This window comes from Cavia porcellus, unplaced genomic scaffold (assembly GCF_034190915.1).
Source record: "Cavia porcellus strain 051 isolate PalLab524CR breed Dunkin Hartley unplaced genomic scaffold, mCavPor4.1 scaffold_1, whole genome shotgun sequence".
Taxonomy (NCBI): Eukaryota; Metazoa; Chordata; class Mammalia; order Rodentia; family Caviidae; genus Cavia; species Cavia porcellus.
In genome coordinates, this window is record NW_026947484.1 from 33498059 (window position 1) to 33519357 (window position 21299).

At 33.6% G+C, this 21299-nt stretch overlaps 1 protein-coding gene across 6 annotated transcripts in view; it reads left to right on the forward strand.

The window, feature by feature from the left end:
• Mipol1 (mirror-image polydactyly 1) overlaps positions 1-21299 on the forward strand; it is a 283729-nt gene that overhangs the window by 84386 nt on the left and 178044 nt on the right. For all 6 annotated transcript variants that reach the window (XM_063246733.1, XM_063246742.1, XM_063246744.1 and 3 more), the window contains 3 exons: positions 2809-2938; positions 13710-13743; positions 14003-14173. In XM_063246733.1, the coding sequence (XP_063102803.1) occupies positions 2809-2938; positions 13710-13743; positions 14003-14173 (335 nt within the window). The remainder of the gene's footprint in view (positions 1-2808; positions 2939-13709; positions 13744-14002; positions 14174-21299) is intronic.

Below are 21299 nucleotides of genomic sequence, written 5' to 3' on the forward strand. Positions count from 1 at the left end.
GTCCTGGAGCTGGCTGACTAGGGGCTGTAACCCCAAGGCAAAACAATCCTTTTCTTTGAGTTGTAGGTTTCACATGTTGTGTCTCAGCAATAACAAAGTAATTAAGACAGGGCTGTGATGGATTTAGGCTGGGGACCCTAACAGTGAAGTGAAATGCCAATCTCTTAGCCATTTCAGCAGTGGCTTGGATTCTAGTATTTTTAGTTTAAATAGCTGTGCTGTGCATTCTGTCCAGATTTTACAGTTGTCTTCCTGTGGAGAGAAAGTTTAGCATGCTTATTGCATCTTACAGAGAACTAGAACCGGGCTGCAGATACCAGCTAAAACCTGGGGTTTTTTTTTTTTCCCTTGAAGTTAATTTGTCAGTAGTGAGGAGTAATTGTTTTAATCTCTACATTTTGTAGATTATACTATTGAAAAGTGAAGGAATGGCTTAGTAATTCAGCTGTGTGTTTTGTCCTCTAAATTTCAGTAAATGCTTAACTCTTAGGTTCTGTTATTTTCTTGTGAATGGAACCCACTTTCTTTCTCTTTTTCATTTCTGTTGCTATTGTATTGGTTCAGAATTTCATTAATTTTCATTTGTACCATTATAATCCAATAATAGACATATAATCCAACCTCCAACTTTACCCCAACCCGTCTTACAAATACATTCAGTTATTCTTTAAAACAGATCTGATCAAATTGTTCTTGTTCCAAAAGTTCTTTAATATAATATTCATGTTTGAGTTTAGCATCTTTATTTATTTCCAGATACTTAAATGTTTCGGGAAATGGCTCATGTATGGGAGTTATTGATGTGAATTCTTAGATTACTGATACAACCTTTTTTGTTTCCACTCTTGTCCTACTGTTTCTCATCTTGAAGCCATAGTATTCAGTTTCATAAATAAATATAACCCTCTCATTTCTTCACTCAGAATTTACCTGTCACTCTGCTTAGAGGATATCTAAAGCCTTTATTATGGCTTGTTAGACCCAGGGCAAGTTCCAAGAACTCTTGCTGTCTAACTCTTAATTCTACTCCAATCACATCAGCGTGTTTTTTTTTTTTTTCATCAGAAACTCCCAAGATCTCACACTGTTAATTCTTTGCCTTAATCTACTTTTCTTATCTATCTATAAAGAAAGAACTAACTTTTATATGTACTTGCATATGTGTGTGACAATACATCCACACATATCTCCTCTTCCTTTATTTTAAGGTATCAAAATGTCACATTAAAAAGCAATACTTTTCAAAAATAATCTGCTGTATTTCCTTTCTGCAAAATCATCTGTTCTCTCATACAGTCTTCTTTTTCGAAGTGTTTATTACTATTCACCACACTGTATATACTTACCCACATTTCTCATTTTATGCTTTTCTCTCTACCATCTGTCTCTCTCTATATAATGAACGTATGTTCCAGGATGTGAAGAACTTACTAGAATATTATGTTACAGAGCCCTTGAAACTAGACATGATTGACACTGAAGTTAGCCAAATGTTTCGTGAAGAGTGAATGGAAAAAAGAATAGATATACTTTTCTTTCTTGAGACTCAGCTTCTTGGAAATGATTTTGTCTTTTTCTTTGCCATTGCACATTACATTTTATAGGTATGTACATGCTCAGTCATGAAAATGGTACACAGTACTTGTTATATATATCAGGATTTTTCTCTTCAACTTATAGCTTAATGTAGTAATAGCTATCTTGCTTAATGTAGTAATAGCTGTCTTGATTATTAATTTGTAACAAACCTTGGGCATGTACTCACTGTTACATAAACTAAAGCTTTTTTTTCTAAGTTTATTTAGTGGTTTGCCATTACAAATAATATTTGTTACAGTGATCTGGTATTTAAACTGTACTTATCTGACATTACAGTAGTGTTTTAAAAATTAGATAAGGTCTCAAGTATGTTAACAGTTGAAATTATGCTTAAGAAATAACTATTTCATAAGATACAACGTCTCATATAGTGTACAAATCTAAGTGATGCCATTTGTATTGTGTGCCACGTGCTCTTTGCAGATGTACAGCACTATGCCAGCACAACTCTGCCCCTTTTATTCTTCCGGATCCATTTCTTCTCCTCCCCTGAAGTAATCCCACTGAAGTAATGCCCATCTTACGTTTGGTATTTATCATTGACATGCTTGTTTTATGGTTTATGGCTAACTTCAGTAGTTGTATCTTTGCATCAATAGTAGACAGAGTTGCTTTGTTTTGCAACTTGCTATTTTTGCCAGCAAATTTTGAGCTTTGTTCATTTGTTTATAGTTAATTCATTTTAAATGCAAGATAATATCCCATTCCGAATGTATAGCAATTTATTCTTGCTTATGTTAATGGGCATTTGGGTTATTTGTAAATTTGTGTTAGTATAAGCAATGTGACACTAGGTATTTTTATACATATTTCCATTTACACACGTGCAAGAATTTCTATTGGTTTCATACCAAATAATGGACTCGCTAAGTTACTGAATAAGGACACATTCAACATTAATAAACATTGCCAGTTTGCTCTTCATGTGGTTATAGAAAAAATATGTGTGTCTGTGGTATATGTGAATTTCCTTTAGTTCACAAACTCACTTTGTTCTTGGACTTTTTACTCTTAAAATTTTAAAGTGTGTGAATTGTCATCTCAATTTTGCAGTAGCTGTTAAAAATGTTTTATGAAGTAATTAAGTGATACAAATACAATTGAATAAATAAATGTCCTTTACAATAACATTTTTTTTATTTTTTATTTTTGACTAATGTATTTCTTCTTTATTTTCTTTTATTGATTATGGGTTATCTATTTTGCCAGCTCTAGTTGAAGAAGTGTATTTTGCACAGAGGGAACGTGATGAAGCTGTTATGTCTAGACTGCAGTTAGCCATCAAGGAGAGAGATGAAGCAATTGCACGAGCCAAGCATATGGAAATGTCTCTAAAAATGTATGTACGCAATTAATGTAAAAATGTGATATAGGAGCATTTAAAAATTGTATTTTGTGTTTACATATTCAAAAATGTTAGATTCTTATTTGGTATGTACGGAAATTTCATAACCCCACAGCTTTTGTCCAAAAACTTTTTGCATTCTAGTAATTTACCTGTCAGGGATAATAATTGATTAAAAAGAAAAGCAAAGGAGAGACAAACAGGAGAGAAGGGGAGGAGCGGAAATGAGAAGAGTGGGGAGAAATATCACTCAATACAGTTACTTTACTTCTTAGCTCTGTTGTCAGAGCCCTTACCTTCCTAGGTGACTTTTATCATCTCCCTCCTCATTATCAGTTTCTTGATCTGCATCAGCTATATAAGCTTAATATCCCTGATCCTGTTTATAGAACACTATCACAGAACACTAGAACTCATTTCAAGGACTTGGTACCTGATTCCAGTTTCCTAGTCTTTGGTAGTCATCGCTTCTGAGTTCTTTGCTAGTTAGCAAATTTCCTCATGCATAATTTCCATAAAATGATGTCATTTGACAGATAAAAACTTTAAAACTTTTAAAATTAGCATTACTCAAATACATTTGTAAAATTATTCCTTTAGCCAAAGTTCCATCTGTTGTTTAATCATACTTTTATATTAAAAGTAATTGAATTACTGGAACTTTGATCGTAGGTGGTATTTTCATGCCCAGGTTCTTTATTTTGTGAGATCCCTCAGTGACTGAATTTTATATTCAAATACTTTCCCTTTCACTTCATTCTTTTGCAAACCTCTAGTAGCAAAAGTTTCTTCCTGTCCTCCTATCTCTGTGGCTCTTAACAGAGTAACTGATACAAGGTTGTCTGTGTGTGTGTGTTTGCATGTATTTGCCATGCTGGGAATTGAATCTAGAGCTGTGCATATGCTAGGCAAGCACTCTGCCATCAAGCTACACTTCTCACTCTTTTTCCTTTTATTTCGAGATAGGGTCTTTCTGAATTTTCAGACTGGCCTCAATCTTAGAATACACCTACCTCAGCTTCCCTAGTAACTGGAATTACAGGCCTACAACACCATGCCTGGCTGTGGCTGGGTGATTTGTAATGAACAGAAATTTATTGATTATTTGGTTCTGGAGGTTGGAAAGTCCAAGAACAAAAGAACAACATTTGGCAAGGACCCTATTGATATGTACATGATTACATAAAGGAAAGCAGGACAAAAAGAGACAAGGTACAGGTAGAGCCCTTGTGGCCTGATCACACTCCAGAAATCATATATCTCAATACTGTGACAATGACAGATTTCATTATGAATTTTGGAGGAGGAAACATTCATACTGTAGCAACTTTTTTTTAAATTATGATCTTGTCTTTTTTTCATGATGATTGTACTGTGTTTCTAGGATATTTGTAGTTACATATCATTTCGTCTTGCTCCAGCTAACAACAATAATTATGTTAAAAACTTTTCTTCAGCCAGTTATAGTAGTACTTGCTGATAATTTCAGGAGGCTCAGGCAGGAAGATCACTATGAGTTCGAAGCCAGCTTGAGTTACATAGTGAGCTGAAGGCCAGCTTGAACTACATAGTGAGACCTTGTGTTTAAAAGACAAAACAGGGGCTATGGATATAGCTCAGTGGAACAGTGCCTGTCTGACAAGTGTGAGAAAGAAGCCAAAAGTGGGACAGAGGCCACAGAAAGTTGGAGATGACAGGAACATGAAATATATGTAGAGAAAAACTACAGGCAGTGTCTCTTCAAAAAAGACCATGAGGTTCTGCAGCTGACAGTGTTACAGGCATTTGGCCATGCAAGCCCTTTGTGAGTTCATATCTAGCCACACCTTACCTTGGTTGCTTGACACAGAAATACAGGATACAATCCTTGTTCAAGTTAGTGGTCTTACTTTGGTTCTACTGTTTTCTGTTTTCTTTCTCCCTTTTTAAATGAGTATTTTTACCCTGTGCCATTGCATGTTGTAAGTGTTTTAACTTTTAAAAAAAAATTTGTACAGAGTTTAAATCTAAGGGTTTTGGCTTGTGTCTCAGAGGAGACATTGGAATTGACTTTTTAGCAGTATTGGAACTGTTAAAACTTTGGTGACTCTTAGAGATGGACTAAATACATTTTCCATAGAGAGATGCATGCAGGTCTTTTCCCCACAGCCAGAATGTTTTTGGTTATATCTAGAATGATGTCATAAATCCCCATGTACTCAGAGGTAGGGCTTTGGGAAGGTAGTTATGTCACTGGGACACTATATTTATCAGTGGTGCTCCAATCCACTAATGAGTTAAGCAGATGAGTTGTGCTGTTAGAGGCGAGATCTATTTAGTCCATTCACTAGGAGACATGACCCAGAAAGATAACACTTTCTCTCTGGTTCCTCCCTCTGTCCTGTTTCTGCACCACCTTGATGTGAGAAGCTTTACTCTGCCAGATCCTTCCACAATACTGTTTCTCACTTATAACCTACTTGACCATCGACTGAATACATGAACCAAAATAATCCTCTTCTCCTTTAAGTTGTAGGTATTGGTTATCTTGTCCCCCAAATAAGAAAATAACTAAGATACTAGCACTTATAAGATGCTTATGTCTCATCATGTATAGAAATTTCCAGAATCAGCCATTCTTCCAAGAATTCTAGTTCTTCATATTGGAAAATGGTATTTGAAACAAAGTTCTGGAGGCCAGTTGTGTCCTTTTTTGCTGGTGTGTGATTACTTCAAGTTCCTCCCAGAAGACAGCAGAAAATGTGTGTATACTAATTATTGTGTGTGTGCCTCTAGATCTGTACCCATATTCCACTAAACAGGAGTTCATTTTGATGTTCCCAAATCTAATCCAATGCGATAGTTCATTCTATTTTACCTTTTTCCTTATCCTTTTCAACTATCAGAAATTTCACTCTCATAAAAGTTCATCAATTTACTTAATTGTTCAATTATAATATATTTTACACATTTTTCAGGATCATTAACATATGCTTCCATGAGAAACAACTTTGTCAATGAGATTTTACTCTATGTGTAGTTCTTTTAGCCTTACAGTTCCAAATATTACTTGGTTTGTATCTCCCACAACTGTACTTCTTGAAGTGACCTTATGTAAAATTTTGTAATGTAGTTTTATCATAGTCTTCATTCTAACATATGATCCCTTGACCTCCTGATGATAAATAAAGTAGAATGATAACTGATTTCAATGTTAAATCTATTTTAACTTTATGAAAAATCACTGTCTTCCAGACATTTGTCAAAAATAAGTTGGCCATATTTGTTTGGTCATATTGTGGACATGGTATTCTGTTCCATTGATATGTATTTCTGCCCCTTTGGCAATATCACACAGTTTTGATTACTTGTTTTATGTTGTCTTAAATCAGATATAGCCAGGGACTGGGGATTTAGCTCAGCGGCATAAGCACCTGCCTTGCAAGCAGGCGGTCGTGAGTTCGATCCCTGGTACCGATTTAAAAAAAAAAATCAGATATAGCTATAGAAGAGTAAATGGGGCCTCCCTCCTTGAATGTAGAACAATTGCTATAACGTTAGTTAAATCGAGTCTTATTTCTATATATTGATATATACAGAGCTGGCTATGATATTTCCCTTCTCTCTTCAGTTGATTCTGAGCAATGCAAATAAGGCCAGTTGAAGTACTGAAATGTAATCCTTAAAGTCAGTCTGGTAGTCTCCTGTTTCCTAGAATAGTGCCCTCTGAAGGTCCCAGTGTAGTGGGATGACAGGGCCACTCAGCCCCAGGAATAACAACTGGGTCTAAGCCTGGAAGGAAGAGGGTAGACCTCCCACGTAACAAAACTTTACATACCAAAAACTGAAACAACAGCCTCCTAAATTTTTTTGTGTGCTAGCCTAATCAAGTAATGCTTATCTCCTTGCATATTGCGAAGATATTTTCATCCCCACCTGGCTAGCCAGCTCAAGTTACTCACATACTCACTGTCACTCATCCTTGAGCCCACCCCCTTCTTCACAAGATAATACATTCTGGGAGAGGCCTTGGATCGAGAGACTTTGTCACAAATCCTCATTTGAATTGGACTTAGGACCCCTTGGTTGCCCTTAACCTTAGATATGTCTTGGTGTCTTTACTCTTGCCATGGGTTGCAATGGAGATGATAAATTAACTTGCCGGGCTTCCAATAACATCTCAATGGAATCACAAATATAATTGTTTGGATTGTGAGGAAAACTGGGAAAGAGATTACAATACATGGATTACAATAGTCCTCCAAACTTGCTCTTTTATTACATAATTCTTCTGGCTGTTCTACTATTTTTGCCTTTAGATATACATTTTAGAATCAATTTGTTTATATTGCAGAAGTCTTTCCTAAAATTAAATATTTTTACATGCACTTTTCAAAGTAGATTTTTTTAAAAAATTTCAGTTACGCACCTATTAAAAATTTAGAAACATGGAAATGATTGATGTTTGAAGAGAAGATGTTATTTTTCTGATTTGGTCATTGAACTTTGTATATATACATAAAATCATAGTACTGCATCTCAATGTACAAATATATATTAAATCTCAATAAATATGTTTTAAACTTTACAACTCTTCTTTGGTGATTTGCATGTTCTATTATGTTCAGTTTATCTGCTGTTAAATAATACTATAGTGTAATTACAATCACTGATTTTGTTACCTAGTCAGTCACTCATTCATGAGATTTTCTCATATTCATGAGATTTGCTTCTACATAGATTTTTCCATTTTTAAAAAAAGCAGATTCATTTCCCAAAGGTAATAAATCAGTATTTCATATAGCATCACAACTCTCTTTGTTTTGTTGAGCCAGGATCTAGCTGTGTAGTTCAGACTGGCCTTAAACTCACATGTGTAGACCAGACTGGCCTCAAACTCACAGTGATCCTCTTGCCTCAGCCTCCCAAGTTGTGGAATTATAGGCATGAGGCACCATGCCTGGCAGCATCACAACTTTTTTTTTCTTTTTGGTCTTTTTGAGAAAAGGTCTTGCTATCCAGTTCAAGCTGATCTTGGGCTTACTTTATATCCAGGCTGGTCTCAAACTTGCAAATAATTCTCCTGCCTCAGCCTCCCAAATGCTGGGATTACAGGAGTGTGCCACCACGCCCGGCAACATCACAGCTCTTGAAGTAGATGATATTCGTGCTTTATGATGAAAAACATTAAGGCACTTGACTATTTGACCAAAGACTCAAAGTCAATAAAATCACAATGTTAGAATTATCTACCTCAGATTTACTGAGCTTACTCAAAGCACATATAAAATTAAATTTATTAATTCATTCTTAAAATCTGATTCTCTTCTTTAATCCTTGTCCTGATCAATGACTAAATCCGCTACCCACATATCCAAGCAAAAACCTATTAAGCTGACCTCTTAGTTTATTCTGTCAACTGATATATCTAAACAAATGCTGTCCTTCTTCCTAATGTTTCTACTCCATTGCATATCTTTAATTTATACATGTATTTGTTACACCTTTTGTGACAGTATATTGAAAGCAGAGCCATTCTCATTTTGTTCTTTGTAGCATCTGTGCTACAATTGGAGGAATGTGTATGAGAGAAAAGAAAAACAGTCCATAACTTTTCCTTTAAATTAATCAATTCCGTAAGAATTTGTTGAATATATACTAGTGTCAGGTAAAGTGCTAGTTGCTGGGAAGTTACAGCTTTATGATCCCAAGTTAGTTTGGAACATGATCTAAAAAGTTACATTTAGAACAGTATTAATTGGTATAAAGATTATTGGTTTCTAGGAACAATTTATAATAGGGCCTTCTTCTATATCATGATATGGAAAAGGAGTGCAGGTGAATAGGAATTAAGAAAGGACATTCATACCGAGCAAAAACAAGAAGGAAAAGGAAAGATACCTTTACAATGTTATATGGTACTGCGGAGGTTTCTTTCTCTTTAGTTGAGTCTGTAGCTTCTGAACCTTTAAAAGATCACTATAGGTTAAATTTTAGCATAGATTCATTACCAAGGTTTACTTTAACACATATTTTCAGGGATTGAATATAGAATGTAATTATATAAATTACTTCACACTTCCTTCAGTTCCCTGTATCTTATATCTTATGATCCTGTGATCTTCAAATTCCTTGTTTTGTTTTTCCCTTATCTCTGTTGCCAATTGTGACCTACTTTGTATCTCTCTGTTGTAGCATATGTCTCATCATATTCTGGTGTTTTTCTGCTCTTCCTTTACCCTTGCCTTTTAAATGCTTTTTATTGATTTATTTTTGGCTTTTATCTAAAATTGTGGGAAAATAAGGATTTATGTTAAAATGAGTCAGTATACATACAAATGTACACATATTGTATATGTACATTTGAACTCCTGAGATATTAATACCTTTCTTCAGTCTCTTTTATTCCTAGGGTTTTTTAAAAATTAATTTTGGCACTGTGTAAAAATGAGAATAAGAGCAAAAAAGTCAGAATTCTTTGAAGCACTGATCACTAGTTCTTTGTCATTTGAGGTCAGGGTTTTGCTTTCTTACTGTTGGACAAGATGACTCACTATAGTTTCAGGAAGAAAAAAGGTGATATTGACTGATTTAGGGATAAATCAAGAAATGTGACATTTCATGTATAGGTCTTTTCACTTAGAGTGCAAGATTGTCAGCCAGAATTTGCATGGTATAGGAAATCAATCAAAACTTGAGCTTGTAGACATTTACTTCAGCAAAATTCTAATTATCATGACTTCATCAAGTTAAACTGTAGTAGGCATAATTTAGAGTTTACACAGGTTTAGATGCTTTTATTACATTCTCCTTTTGAAAAATTAGTAATACCTGTTTACAAAATGATTAATTTTCACCATGACTTGACACATCACAATTCTTTTTTTCTATATTAAGTCTTTATACTTTGTGAGCTATATTTCATATAACACTAACCATTACTTTAATTTTTTACTATGCTGTACATGCTACAAGTAAACCTTAATATGTCAGTAATTGTATACAGAAAATCGAAGGCCTGGTATAGCCATTTCAAATTGGTTCTTAAAAATGATTATTTAATTTTTGTGTTACCTTAAGTGATACAGTCAGTGGCGTACTGAATGTATGCTAGAAATTAATTTTATGAAAATTATTTTTGTTGATTCTTAATCTTTAACTAGATGTTGAATTATTACTCTTAGAAAATTATGTAAACCATATTGAATTGGCATTTGCGGTGTATTAACATCAAAGAGGTGGTCTCATTTTCCAAAACTCCGTATTAAGGACTGATGCAGTAATAGCCTTCTGCCTGTTTTTTTGTACATAAACTTTATTAGAACACATTCGTTTGCGTGTTACCACATTCATTTGCATGTTATCTATGGATGCTTTTGCCCTATAAAGGCTAAGTATCATAGTTACGACAGAGAATCTAGGCAAAGCCTAAAACAGTTACTCTCTGACCTTTTACCAGAAAAATTTGTTGATCTTGGCTGTAAATAATAAAGATAAAATTATAATGTGATCACTTTGATATCTGTGACAAATACTTCCTAAGACTTATAAAGAAATGCAAATTAAAAAATACAAATATCAGCCTTTTCTCTTTATAGATTCAAATTTATATTGAAAGTTGCATGATTCCATACAAATTTTCAAATCTCAGTCTTTTAAAATGTTTATTATCATATTTTTTATTGATGGCCATTTATCACTATAATTACAAATATGTAAAGAATAATGATAAAGCATGATTGATATCCAAAGGCAGGTTATTTGACATTGCTCAGATTCACCAAAAACAGTTCAAATTCATTTATCAGCAAATAACAAATCATTACATTTTATATATTTTTATAGGCAGTCACACAAGTTATTTGAAGTCTGAATGTCGAATTCATGTCCCTGGGATGTAGTGTAGCCCTTGATAAGAAAATTTGATTTTGATTTAAAAGTTCTTGAGTAATTGTTAGCAGATAATTTTAATTTTAAAGCAAATATGATTGCTTCAACACTTTCCTGTTAAGTGTTTAAAACATTTAACTGTTCATCTATGTCTCTCTTTAATTATACTTCACATGGCAGTGCCTAAAGAAAATTTATAAATATTACAAAGAAATTATTTATGTTGTGTTAGAGATACAGAAGTCAGGAAGCCTAACTACAGTTGTTTTCATCCTTGTTATATGTAATTCTTTGTACCTAAAAGTGGAGATTTATTATCTTAAGTCACCAAATTTTTAATGATACCCAGTAATCTATGAATCTAAATAATTAGTTGTTTCTGTGTACATTTTAAACTGTCAACCATAATTAATTGTGAAAGTTATATATATATTTAAACTGAATTGTATCGGTAAACTGCCATAATCAGCTCATAATCTGATTTCATCTGAAAAAACATACCACTAAAACAAATTTCCCACTACAAATGATTTCATTAAAATCATTTTTAAACCAACCAATAACTGATGATTAAGTGCTACTGTTGCTTTCACTGTGATCATAAATGTTAGAATTTTATTGTATTTTTCAATTGAGTAAACAGATAATAATTTTCATGGTTCTTGAAGAACAAACTTATGAAGCATCTTTGAAAGTTTGATTTATTTGAGGGAAAAATATAGAAGGAAAGATTTCTTCATATATCAAGCAGCTAAGGATACATTATTGCATATATTCAATATACTATACCTTCTTGAATTTAAGTATGTATAGAATTAGCTTTTGCTATGTTTATTTTTCTTTTAAGATGCAGTATTTTAAAATTATTTCTTTTACTATAAGTGTAACAATTTCAACTGTTTTGCAGATTTTAACATTTTTTGTAGCATTTTTAACAGTGTCATTATTTTTTTTTCCTAGTACAGGCTTCTTGTATTTTCATCTTTATGGGCACACTGTTTATATACTAACACTAAGTGAGAACATGTACAAACTTTCAGACCTCCACATTTCTTTTGTTTTAGTAGCACTTAGGTCCATAATTTATAATGGCGTTTCTTTATAAAAGATGTTGGGACAGTTAGTAATTTAATCTTACCTTGGATTTTCTTTTAAAAATAAAAATAAGAGTACTAGTTACGAGTTCACAAATAATGTTTCTGCATGATATATTTACTCTAGGCTCAAAAGATATACTGCTTCAATCTTATAAACAAAATATGAAGGTAGCTTATTTAAGCTTATTGGTTAACATTTCTGAAAAACTCATTTCTTTAAAATTAAGTACTACACATGGTTCTTGAAAATCCATTGTGGACATGGTATATTCAGTCCAGTTTAGGCGAATCATTTTATGGTACTATACAATGTAGATTTAAAAATCAAGTAGTATGATAGAAATGTCATATAGGCAGCATAATCAGTTCCTCAGATGACATAGATTCCAAGGCTTTCATCACTTGAGTCCTTTTCTTACTATTTTCATTAATAATTCCTTTTTTAAAAAAATTAAAAAATATATTAAATTTCTATTAGTGCACATTTTCAGTACATAACAATTACAGTTCATTGTGGGAAAGGTGATACATTCACATAACATACCTTAATTTATTTTTAGATACCCTTCCCCTTTGTACCCTCCCTCTTGCCCTGCCTTGGTCCCCATTCCATTTTCTAAAGAAGCAAAACCTATGTAAGTTCTCCAAAATTCTGAAACTCACATTTCATACAGCAGAGAGTGATAATTGCTGTAGCATTTGATATTGTCCAAGACTCCTTTCAACCCACTTTGCATCCCAGGCTTATATATTTACTGTAGCAAGCATATATGAGTTTAATTTGTGTGACTGCCTCATAAAATACACGTAATATATTACGAAATGTAATGGCTTGTTGTTTTCTGAAAAATGAATTTGAACTGGCTTTTGGTAAATCTAACATGTTAGGCCTGATATATTGATCATGAGTGAGCAAAGTAAAGTAAACCACTTAGTATTTGGATATTAGCTGATAAAATACTTCTGAAAACAATAACTTGGATATCTTGATTTTTTAAAGTTTATTTTCAAAACAGTTGAGATTGATCTAGAATATGTATCATTTCACTAAAATCCATTACAGGTTTTCTATTAATTTATTCAGTTTAGTTGTTGCCTAAATTATAATCATTTTCTAAAATGCTGTTCAGAACTACTTTAATGCATTTCTTCAGTTCATCAATCAGTGCTATGCCTCTTGTAAGACAAAATGCATTTATAAGGGAAACCAAATTACGTCCTGTGTCTTTTAGTTGAATAACACCATATTTGAAAACAAGAACACAAGTCATCAGTTTTCGTCAGCCTTCCCGTATAGTATATTTGTTCTAACAAATAGATAGCAGCAAGAGATTTTCCGTTCAAATTTAATGTAATTATTTGACATTGCTTTTGAGGGCCCATAGTTAAACTTAGTAGTAAAAATACTTGCGTTGTTTTGCTTGTGATGCTGTCCAGGAAGAGAGGAAATACAGTTTGTGATAAGAATTGAAAGTCCAGGAATAAATATAATGATGAGTATGAGTGCTTCTATCACTGGGGAACTTTCTTCATCTAAGCACATATGAACAATTGATCCTTGTAGTCATATATAGCAGTAAACATTAATAACTTAACAGTCTGAAGTCAGTGCAGAAGATATAGAGCATTATTGAAAGATGGAGTCGAGCAGGTGGCACTTTAATATGTTCAGTGTCATGGTTGACTCTAAAGACTAGTCGAATGAAATTACTTGAGGTTCTAAAGATTTAAAAAGCGAACTCATTTTGCTGCACTAAGGAAATGCTACTGATCAGGCTTTCTGTGTCCCTTTTTTCTAGGCTAGAAAATATTAACCCTGAAGAAAATGACATGGTAAGCCATTCTCTGAGGAGATTTCTTGATGTCAGTCTTATATCTTAGAGGCTTAAATTCAATTGAGTGGGTTTCAAGAACTAAGATGTGGGAAAAAGAAGAATTGACACACTAATAATGTACATCTTTGCTGCAATATGAAAATTCAATAACTTCACTCAGTCAATTTACAATTCACATGTGCCTATTAATTAAAACCCTATATTAAATAAAATATATTAAAACTTCATGTCTGACTAACATATAATGGTGTTGGTAGACATTACAGGAATTACTGAACAGAATAAACAATGCAGACACAGGGATAGCTATTCAGAAGAATGGAGCTATAATTGTGGATAGAATCTACAAGACTAAGGAGTGTAAAAAGAGAATAACTGCAGAAGAAATGAATGCTGTGATAGAAGAACGGGATGCTGCTTTGTCTCAGGTAATTCCTCAAGTGTCTTTAAAAGCATGTACTTTCTGTTTTTTCTGTATATAAAAGCATATACTTACTGTTATTTAACTGTTAAAAAGTGATTTTGCCCACGTAGTCTTACATCCGTTAGTTTTCAGCATATAATTAATACACAATATTTAGCTATACAAAAATAGTTACAAAGCTGTTCAAAATATACACCTTCATTTATTTATAAAATTTAATGCATTATCTTTTTAGTGAAATATGTGCTTTAGAATATGTTAATTTATTATAAAATGTAATTATATTATTTAATCACCTTTATATGAGTTTTCTTGCAGCTTTGTGGGGATTGAGAATGTCTTTTTTGGTTGTTATTTTTTTTTACTGTTTTATTCCAAATGCCTAATTTAATGCCTTTTACTCAATATTTTTAATGGGTCAAGTTATTAGTGTACTCTTAGTTCTGAACATTACTTACACCTTCCTGTTCTAATTCAAACCTTATTTAGAATCCCTGAAGCTTCTCTCAAGTAGTACCTGTATTACTGTGTCCTTTACCAGTTCTATCATTGGACATAGAAGATAATTCTTGATTATTGCTTTTTAGATCACTATTCCTTTTCCTTCCTAAAGAGCTCCAGCTCTGAAGCATATGCATCACACTGTACTCCTCAGCATACTCTGTTGTAGTCATGTAAATACTTTTATATAACTTTTCGTGTTCCGTAAAGATTTGGGTCTACTTCTGTGTCTCTTCAATCTACCCTTGTCACAATATTTCAATGTGCTAATCTTTCATCTCCTAGAGTTTATCTTTTTCAATCATTGAAAAATATTTCCATCTTCTTTCTTTTGGCTCATTTACTCTAGTACTCCTACTTTGAGTAGTTTTTCAGCTCTAGTGGTACCTTCTTTTATGGATCTTACCAGTTCTTTTTGATGCCTTAAACCTGTCATGAATTTCTCTTTCCAACCTTGCCTTAAACTCTGCGGATTCTACATTGAGCTCCATCCCCAGCCTTTATTTTTAAATTTTGAGACTGGGTTGCCTCATCTTGTCTTGAAATTGTGATATTCACCTTAGCCTCCCAACCATGGCTTAAACTACTATATCCATTTTATTTTTCTCCTTACAGATCTTAGAGACTATGGCCCATTATAATTATCACCAACTTTCTTAGACTCAGTTCTTTTGATCCTCTCTCCTTTTTTCCACCTCTTCTCGTAAAATCAAACCCTGGTTAAATTTGTCTTCCTATCTGATCTCTACCTTCACAGCTTTACCTCAAAGAAGAATCACATAATTTGCTGTCTAATCTTAGCCCTTACTATTGCCTGGCATTCTTCTTGGCTTTCATTAGTCTATTCACTGTCCCCTCTAGGGTACTGTCTAAAAGTCTTTCCTTGCACCTCTTTTCTCCATACAAAACGTGAACTTGCATACCCTGTTTCTTCGCTTTACTTCTTTTTTACTGTGATTCTCTAATTAAAGCTTCTATACTAAGTCACATATTTTCTTCCTCATTCAAGATCATCACTTAATCAGTTCTTTTCCTACTTCATTAAATGTTTCCTATGAGTTCATTTTTATCTTCGTTCAAAATGCTGTACTGTCTTCCATGGAGCTGGGGAGTTTTGCTAAGTAAGAATCTGCCTTAATCTCCCAAACTGAGAGCTGAGAATTCTCAAAGACCCTAATCCTGACACATCCTGAATTCTAGTGTTTGTCCCCTAAGCACTGTAAGACTATGGAAAACACTATTACTCCAGTTTTGTTACTTCAATTCTGTGTATCTATAAAAACTCAAGTAGTCGCTCTGTCCTCTAGCCAGAGCTCTTCCTAGTCAATCTGATTTCTTAGCCCTTTCCCCATACCTAGAATCTTTAAAACTCTAAAGGGGAAAAAAATGACTATAGACCTCAGTCACCTCTTTCCATTTAACTAACGTCTTTGTAGGGTCTCAGCCACTCAAGTTACTATTATGGTAATAGCTTCTGATGCTTTTCCCCATATGACTTTTTGTATTTAATCTTGCTTTTTTATTGTTGTTGTTTGTGGCTGAAGCATTGGTGTGCCATAAAGGATTCTGACCCATCTAGATGTGAAAGTCTGACATTTATCATCAGATCAATAGAAGATACTTAAATTTGTAAAATGAGCACCAATTTTTAAAGTTTTGCTACCTATTGAGTGTATTGAACTTTTAGATCACTCATTGTGCTATTGTATTTTTATGTGCTTGTAAACAATTATAGTGTAAACTCAAGTATTAGGTTTTCTATCATTTATTTTTAAGCTAACTAAAAAGAAACACACTGAGCATAACTAAATATTGATTGCCATCCATTCCTTCTTTCTTTTCTCTATTCCCTCATATATTCTCATCATATAAGCAGATAAAGAAATTAACATTTGGCATTATTTGCCAGTGAGTCTTTATAAACAGGTATCAGCCAGTGTACTATACTTACAGGTTTTTTTCTTTTTGTAGGAAAGCAGTTATTGATTGTTTAATTTGCATATTCATAAGCCTTTGGGTCAAGCGGTATTCATTTTTGTTTTTATGTTGTAATGATCATGTCCTTAAACTTTTAGATTAGTATCATACTTTTACATTGACTTTTTAAAAAATTTCCTTTTGTTTGGAACAGCTATAGATAACAGAAAGTTTCAAAGATGGTATACCACCATGTATATACCCATCATCCAGTGTCCATTTTCCCTAATTTTTCTTTATATTACTGTAGTGTTTATTAAACTTAAGTTGCCAATATTAATACACTAGTATTAACTCAACTCTATATTATTCAGATTTCACCAGTTTTTCATTTATGTCCTTCTTCTGTTTTAGGATTTAAGCTATTGGGCCATACTGTATTTAGTTTTAATTTCTCCCCAGTTCCACATCTGTTTTTATCTGTGCCATTTTATTAGTCTTCTCCCCATGCCCTTAATAATTTTGAGAAGTATTACTCATGTTTTGTAGAATGGCTCAAATTTGGATTTATTTGAAGTTTTTCTCACGATTAAATTGATTCTTGGCATTTTAGAAGAAATACTGCAAGGCTTTTACCTTAATTTTCAAGCTATTATTTAGCATAACGGGTTTTCTAACTATTTTGTCTTCTGTATAGTTTCAGGAAAATTTTAGTCTCTATTTTTATATTGAAAGTCTTCAAAATCAATACTTTCTAGAATATTGTTATATTTGATAGATTTCAAATCAGAATTTATTTACTTAAATTGGTCTGGTTAAAATCTGATTATTTTTGCCAGACATGATAGCTCATGCCTATAAGTCCAACACTCCGGAGGCTGAGGCAACAGGATCATTACGAGTTTGAGAGCAGCTTGGGCTACAAAATGAGCTCAAGGCCAGCCTGAGCTGCATAATGAGACCTTGTCTCAAAAAGACAAAAATAAATAAATAAATAAATTTTAAAGACCCAACTTATCCTTTTCAAATATATCCTCATGCTTTTATTTATATTTTTCTTCTCTATCTCTTATATCTGAAACTCAGAACCAAAAGTCTTCAGGTCTTTCATAGGATGAGTTAATAATTTATACAAAGCATTTTTTTCCAAAGCATTATTTTACCAACCAATATTTCATGCTTTCTTCTTTGTCCTGTCTTTGCCAATTTTACTTGCATACGTTATCCAAATTGTAGAAATAGATGGAATTAGAAGATAAAACTGGAATTTCTATTTATTGAGAGTCTTCTGTGGGATGTTTCACTATATCATTCTACATGTCCACTTCTGTTTCCAGTTAGTATAACAAAATTTCAAAGAATAGGTACTTTATAAAGAAAAGGGACCTCTTTAGCTCACCATTTTATAGCGAGAAGTCCAGGATCGGATGGCTCCACCAGTTAAACCTCTGGTGAGGACCTCGTTGCAGATGGCATCACAATTGCAGGAATGAAGAGATCATATGGTAAGCTAGTTTTGGAAGCCAACCTGCTCTGCTTATAAGAACCTGTTCTTGCAAGATCTAACCAGGTTCCTGCTGTGGAAGTACAGTAATCTTTTCTGATGGCAGCATGCCCAGTGAAACAACTACTTTCATCCACCCCGAACAGTTAAGAGTTCTGCTACTTCCCAGCACCAAACTTCATTCCATCAACTATAAGTTAAACTTGGGAGTGTAGTATCTCATTTCTCCTGTTCTTGACCAAGAATAAAAATCTCTTCTACCTAGTTTATGCTTGTCTTCTTATTGGTTAAAAATTCTGCAGGGGGAAAAGGATCCAGTTTGGGTTACAAAATAGTCGCAGTTTATGTGTAAATGAATATAACTTGAGAAATGATTATTAGGTGGAGTTTAATGCACGTTTGAGAGTAGTAAGGCTAGTAAATTAAAATCTATGAGAAAAGTTTTATGATTTCTTCCAGGAAATTCAGCTTGACTATGAGGTAACACTGTATGTTTCTTGATTTACTTGTGGTTGGAATTTTAGTGGGAGAAAGGCCTGGGAGTTATTACAACAATGACCCACGGAGTCTCTTATCATATAAAGAAGAAGAAAGACAATGAATGATTTAGAAAGGAGCTAAGAAAAATTAAAATATCACCAAAGGAAAAATCCTGAATAGTAAACATCCATGTACTGGAGTTCTTCATTTGTGAAATAATTGCAGTGAGTTAAAAGAAAAAAGATACTTTAAAATAAAGACTTTGCAAAATATAATAATTACAATGTATTCCATAATCCTTTTGTATAATTTTATATAGATTTATGGAAAATGCTGAACAATTTTATCACACATTAAGCCAGATCCAGAGGAGGTAAAATAAATGGAGCCAATTTGAGGGAAAATTATTACTAGTTTAAAATTACAAAGAATTTCCACTTAACCTAATAAGCTCAGAAATTGAAATCTAAGAAGTTAATATAATAACATGTATTTCAGTATTCAGAAATTCATGCTAGGACTAGTTATGAATTTCTCAGTTAACAATCTGTGTGACAAAAAGATCCTGAAAATACAGATTTGAGATTGGTGAGCATGCATAAATTAACCAAACCACATGAAGAGATTTTAGGTTAGAAAAAATAACTCACACATTAACAACTTTTATCATAAAATATACAATAACAACTTTCAGTGATACAAACAGCTTTTAACTGAAAGGTAAAAATTTGGAGTTGGCATATTTTTGCACAATTAACGCGATCTTTGCTGTTGTACATGTGCTGATAATTTGTTAAACTTGGTTGGGGTGACTTGGCTCATGTGACCAGCAGAGTGAGCTCTATTTGCCCATTGTGGCATGCATGCCATAGATTCACCACCAGTGGTCTAAAGAGACTAATTTGGAACCTGTCATAATTCAGACAGACAGTTAAAGATGCCAAACAGAGAAAGAAGTGATAGGAATTTTATGGAAGTGAAACTTTTTTTTAAACAAATGGAGTTATAATAAAAATCTCAAATGGATTTTATGAACTCATATAGATATGTAACCACATAAGCAGTGCCAAGCTTGAGATACAGAATATTTCTAGTATTCTAAAATGCCCTTTCATTTATTTTCCAATCAGAATTCCTCAACAAAGTTTCCTCATTATTTTTACTTCTTTTTTTGTCAGTCATTGTGATTGTTTATCTTGATTGTGAACTTGATCAGTTTGAGACACATGAGAGATTAGTGAGGCACACTTGTGAATATGTCCAAGCAAGTCATGGAAACTATCTGGTTAATGTCCCCTGCTTTGGCCTTTCTCTTCACTCAGCTTCCTGACATGATGTTTTTGCCTTTGCTCAAGCTGGCCATGAACTAAAATTATGAAATCTGGAGCCAAAATAAAGCCTTACTTCTTTAGGTTATGTATGTCAGGTGTTTTCCTAACAATATAAAGGTCTGTGAAGGAGTGACTATTTGGTACAGAAATCTTTGAAACAGTTTGCAGTATGAATTTGGAAAAATTTGAAAAGTCAAGGCAGAGAATTCAGTGCCCTAAGCAGAGCCTGATGAGTTATTCTGATATATGTTCCAAAGTCCAGGATACTCATAACCATGCAGAAAGTAAAGACTTTGCTTATAAGGTTTTAGGACTGTCTTAGGAATGTGACTAAAAGACTCTTTGGATTACATTCTGGCACATTACTTGCCTGCATTTTTTTATACTCTAAAACTTTATGTGAAGGTGAATTGGCAAACTAATCTGGCAGAGAAAAATTTAAGGCATTGCAACATTCAGTTTGAGGCACTGGTATTACTGGCTTCTTTTTGTGTCCATTTAAAATAAGAATAAGTAGCAAAAAGTAGAAATATTTAAAAACTTGAAGTTTGACCAGAAAAGGAGAATATGTAAAGTTGGGACCAAAGATGGTGTGGTTGCCAACTAAATGAGTGCCGTTAAAAAGCAGCCAAATATTTTCCACAGATAAAACAGGAAAAATTCCTTTAGGGCATCTCAGGAACTGGCCAGATCCCCTCTATCAGGCTCAAGGATAGAAATATGTGAACTCTTTTGGAAGATTATACTTTAAGAAAATAAACCCAAAATACCTGTTCACTTGTGACTGCCTAAGGAAGAATTTCCCTAACTTTAGCATTTAGAAATTCAGAGGCTGCTAGAGCCATGATTCAAGGTGACCTGGTTTCTGCTGACCCTGGCAGCAGACACTGAAATTTTCCAGGTGATGTTGCTTTTTGCAGGCATGAGGAATGCAAGAGTTGTCAGGTCATAAGAGATTTCCACCTAGATTTCAAAGGAAGGCCAGGAGGCCAGATTGTGTGTGACATGGCTACAGTCCCTGCAAGGAGCCTGTAAGAGGGTAATACATGCCCATGAGAATGAATTTGAAGCTGCAGAGACTGCAGAAAGATAAAGATGCCAGGAGCTTGGAACTTCTGCCATGGTAAGCTGCAGAGCCAGGCCAAGAGAGAGGTCATGTAGTATACAACTGACAGGGCCATAGGGGCAGGGTGGCCCAGGTACTTTGGAGCTCATGTCTTATTACCTCATCCCCCTGTTGCTGGTCATGAGCCTACAAGACTTAACGGTTTGCCCTGCTGGATTTTAGTTTTGCTTTGGTTCAATTCCTTATATCTGCCTTTTCCTTGTTTTGGAGTAATCTGTGCCATTATATCTTGCGAGCATGTAACTTCTTTATTTTTTTTTATTTTTATAGC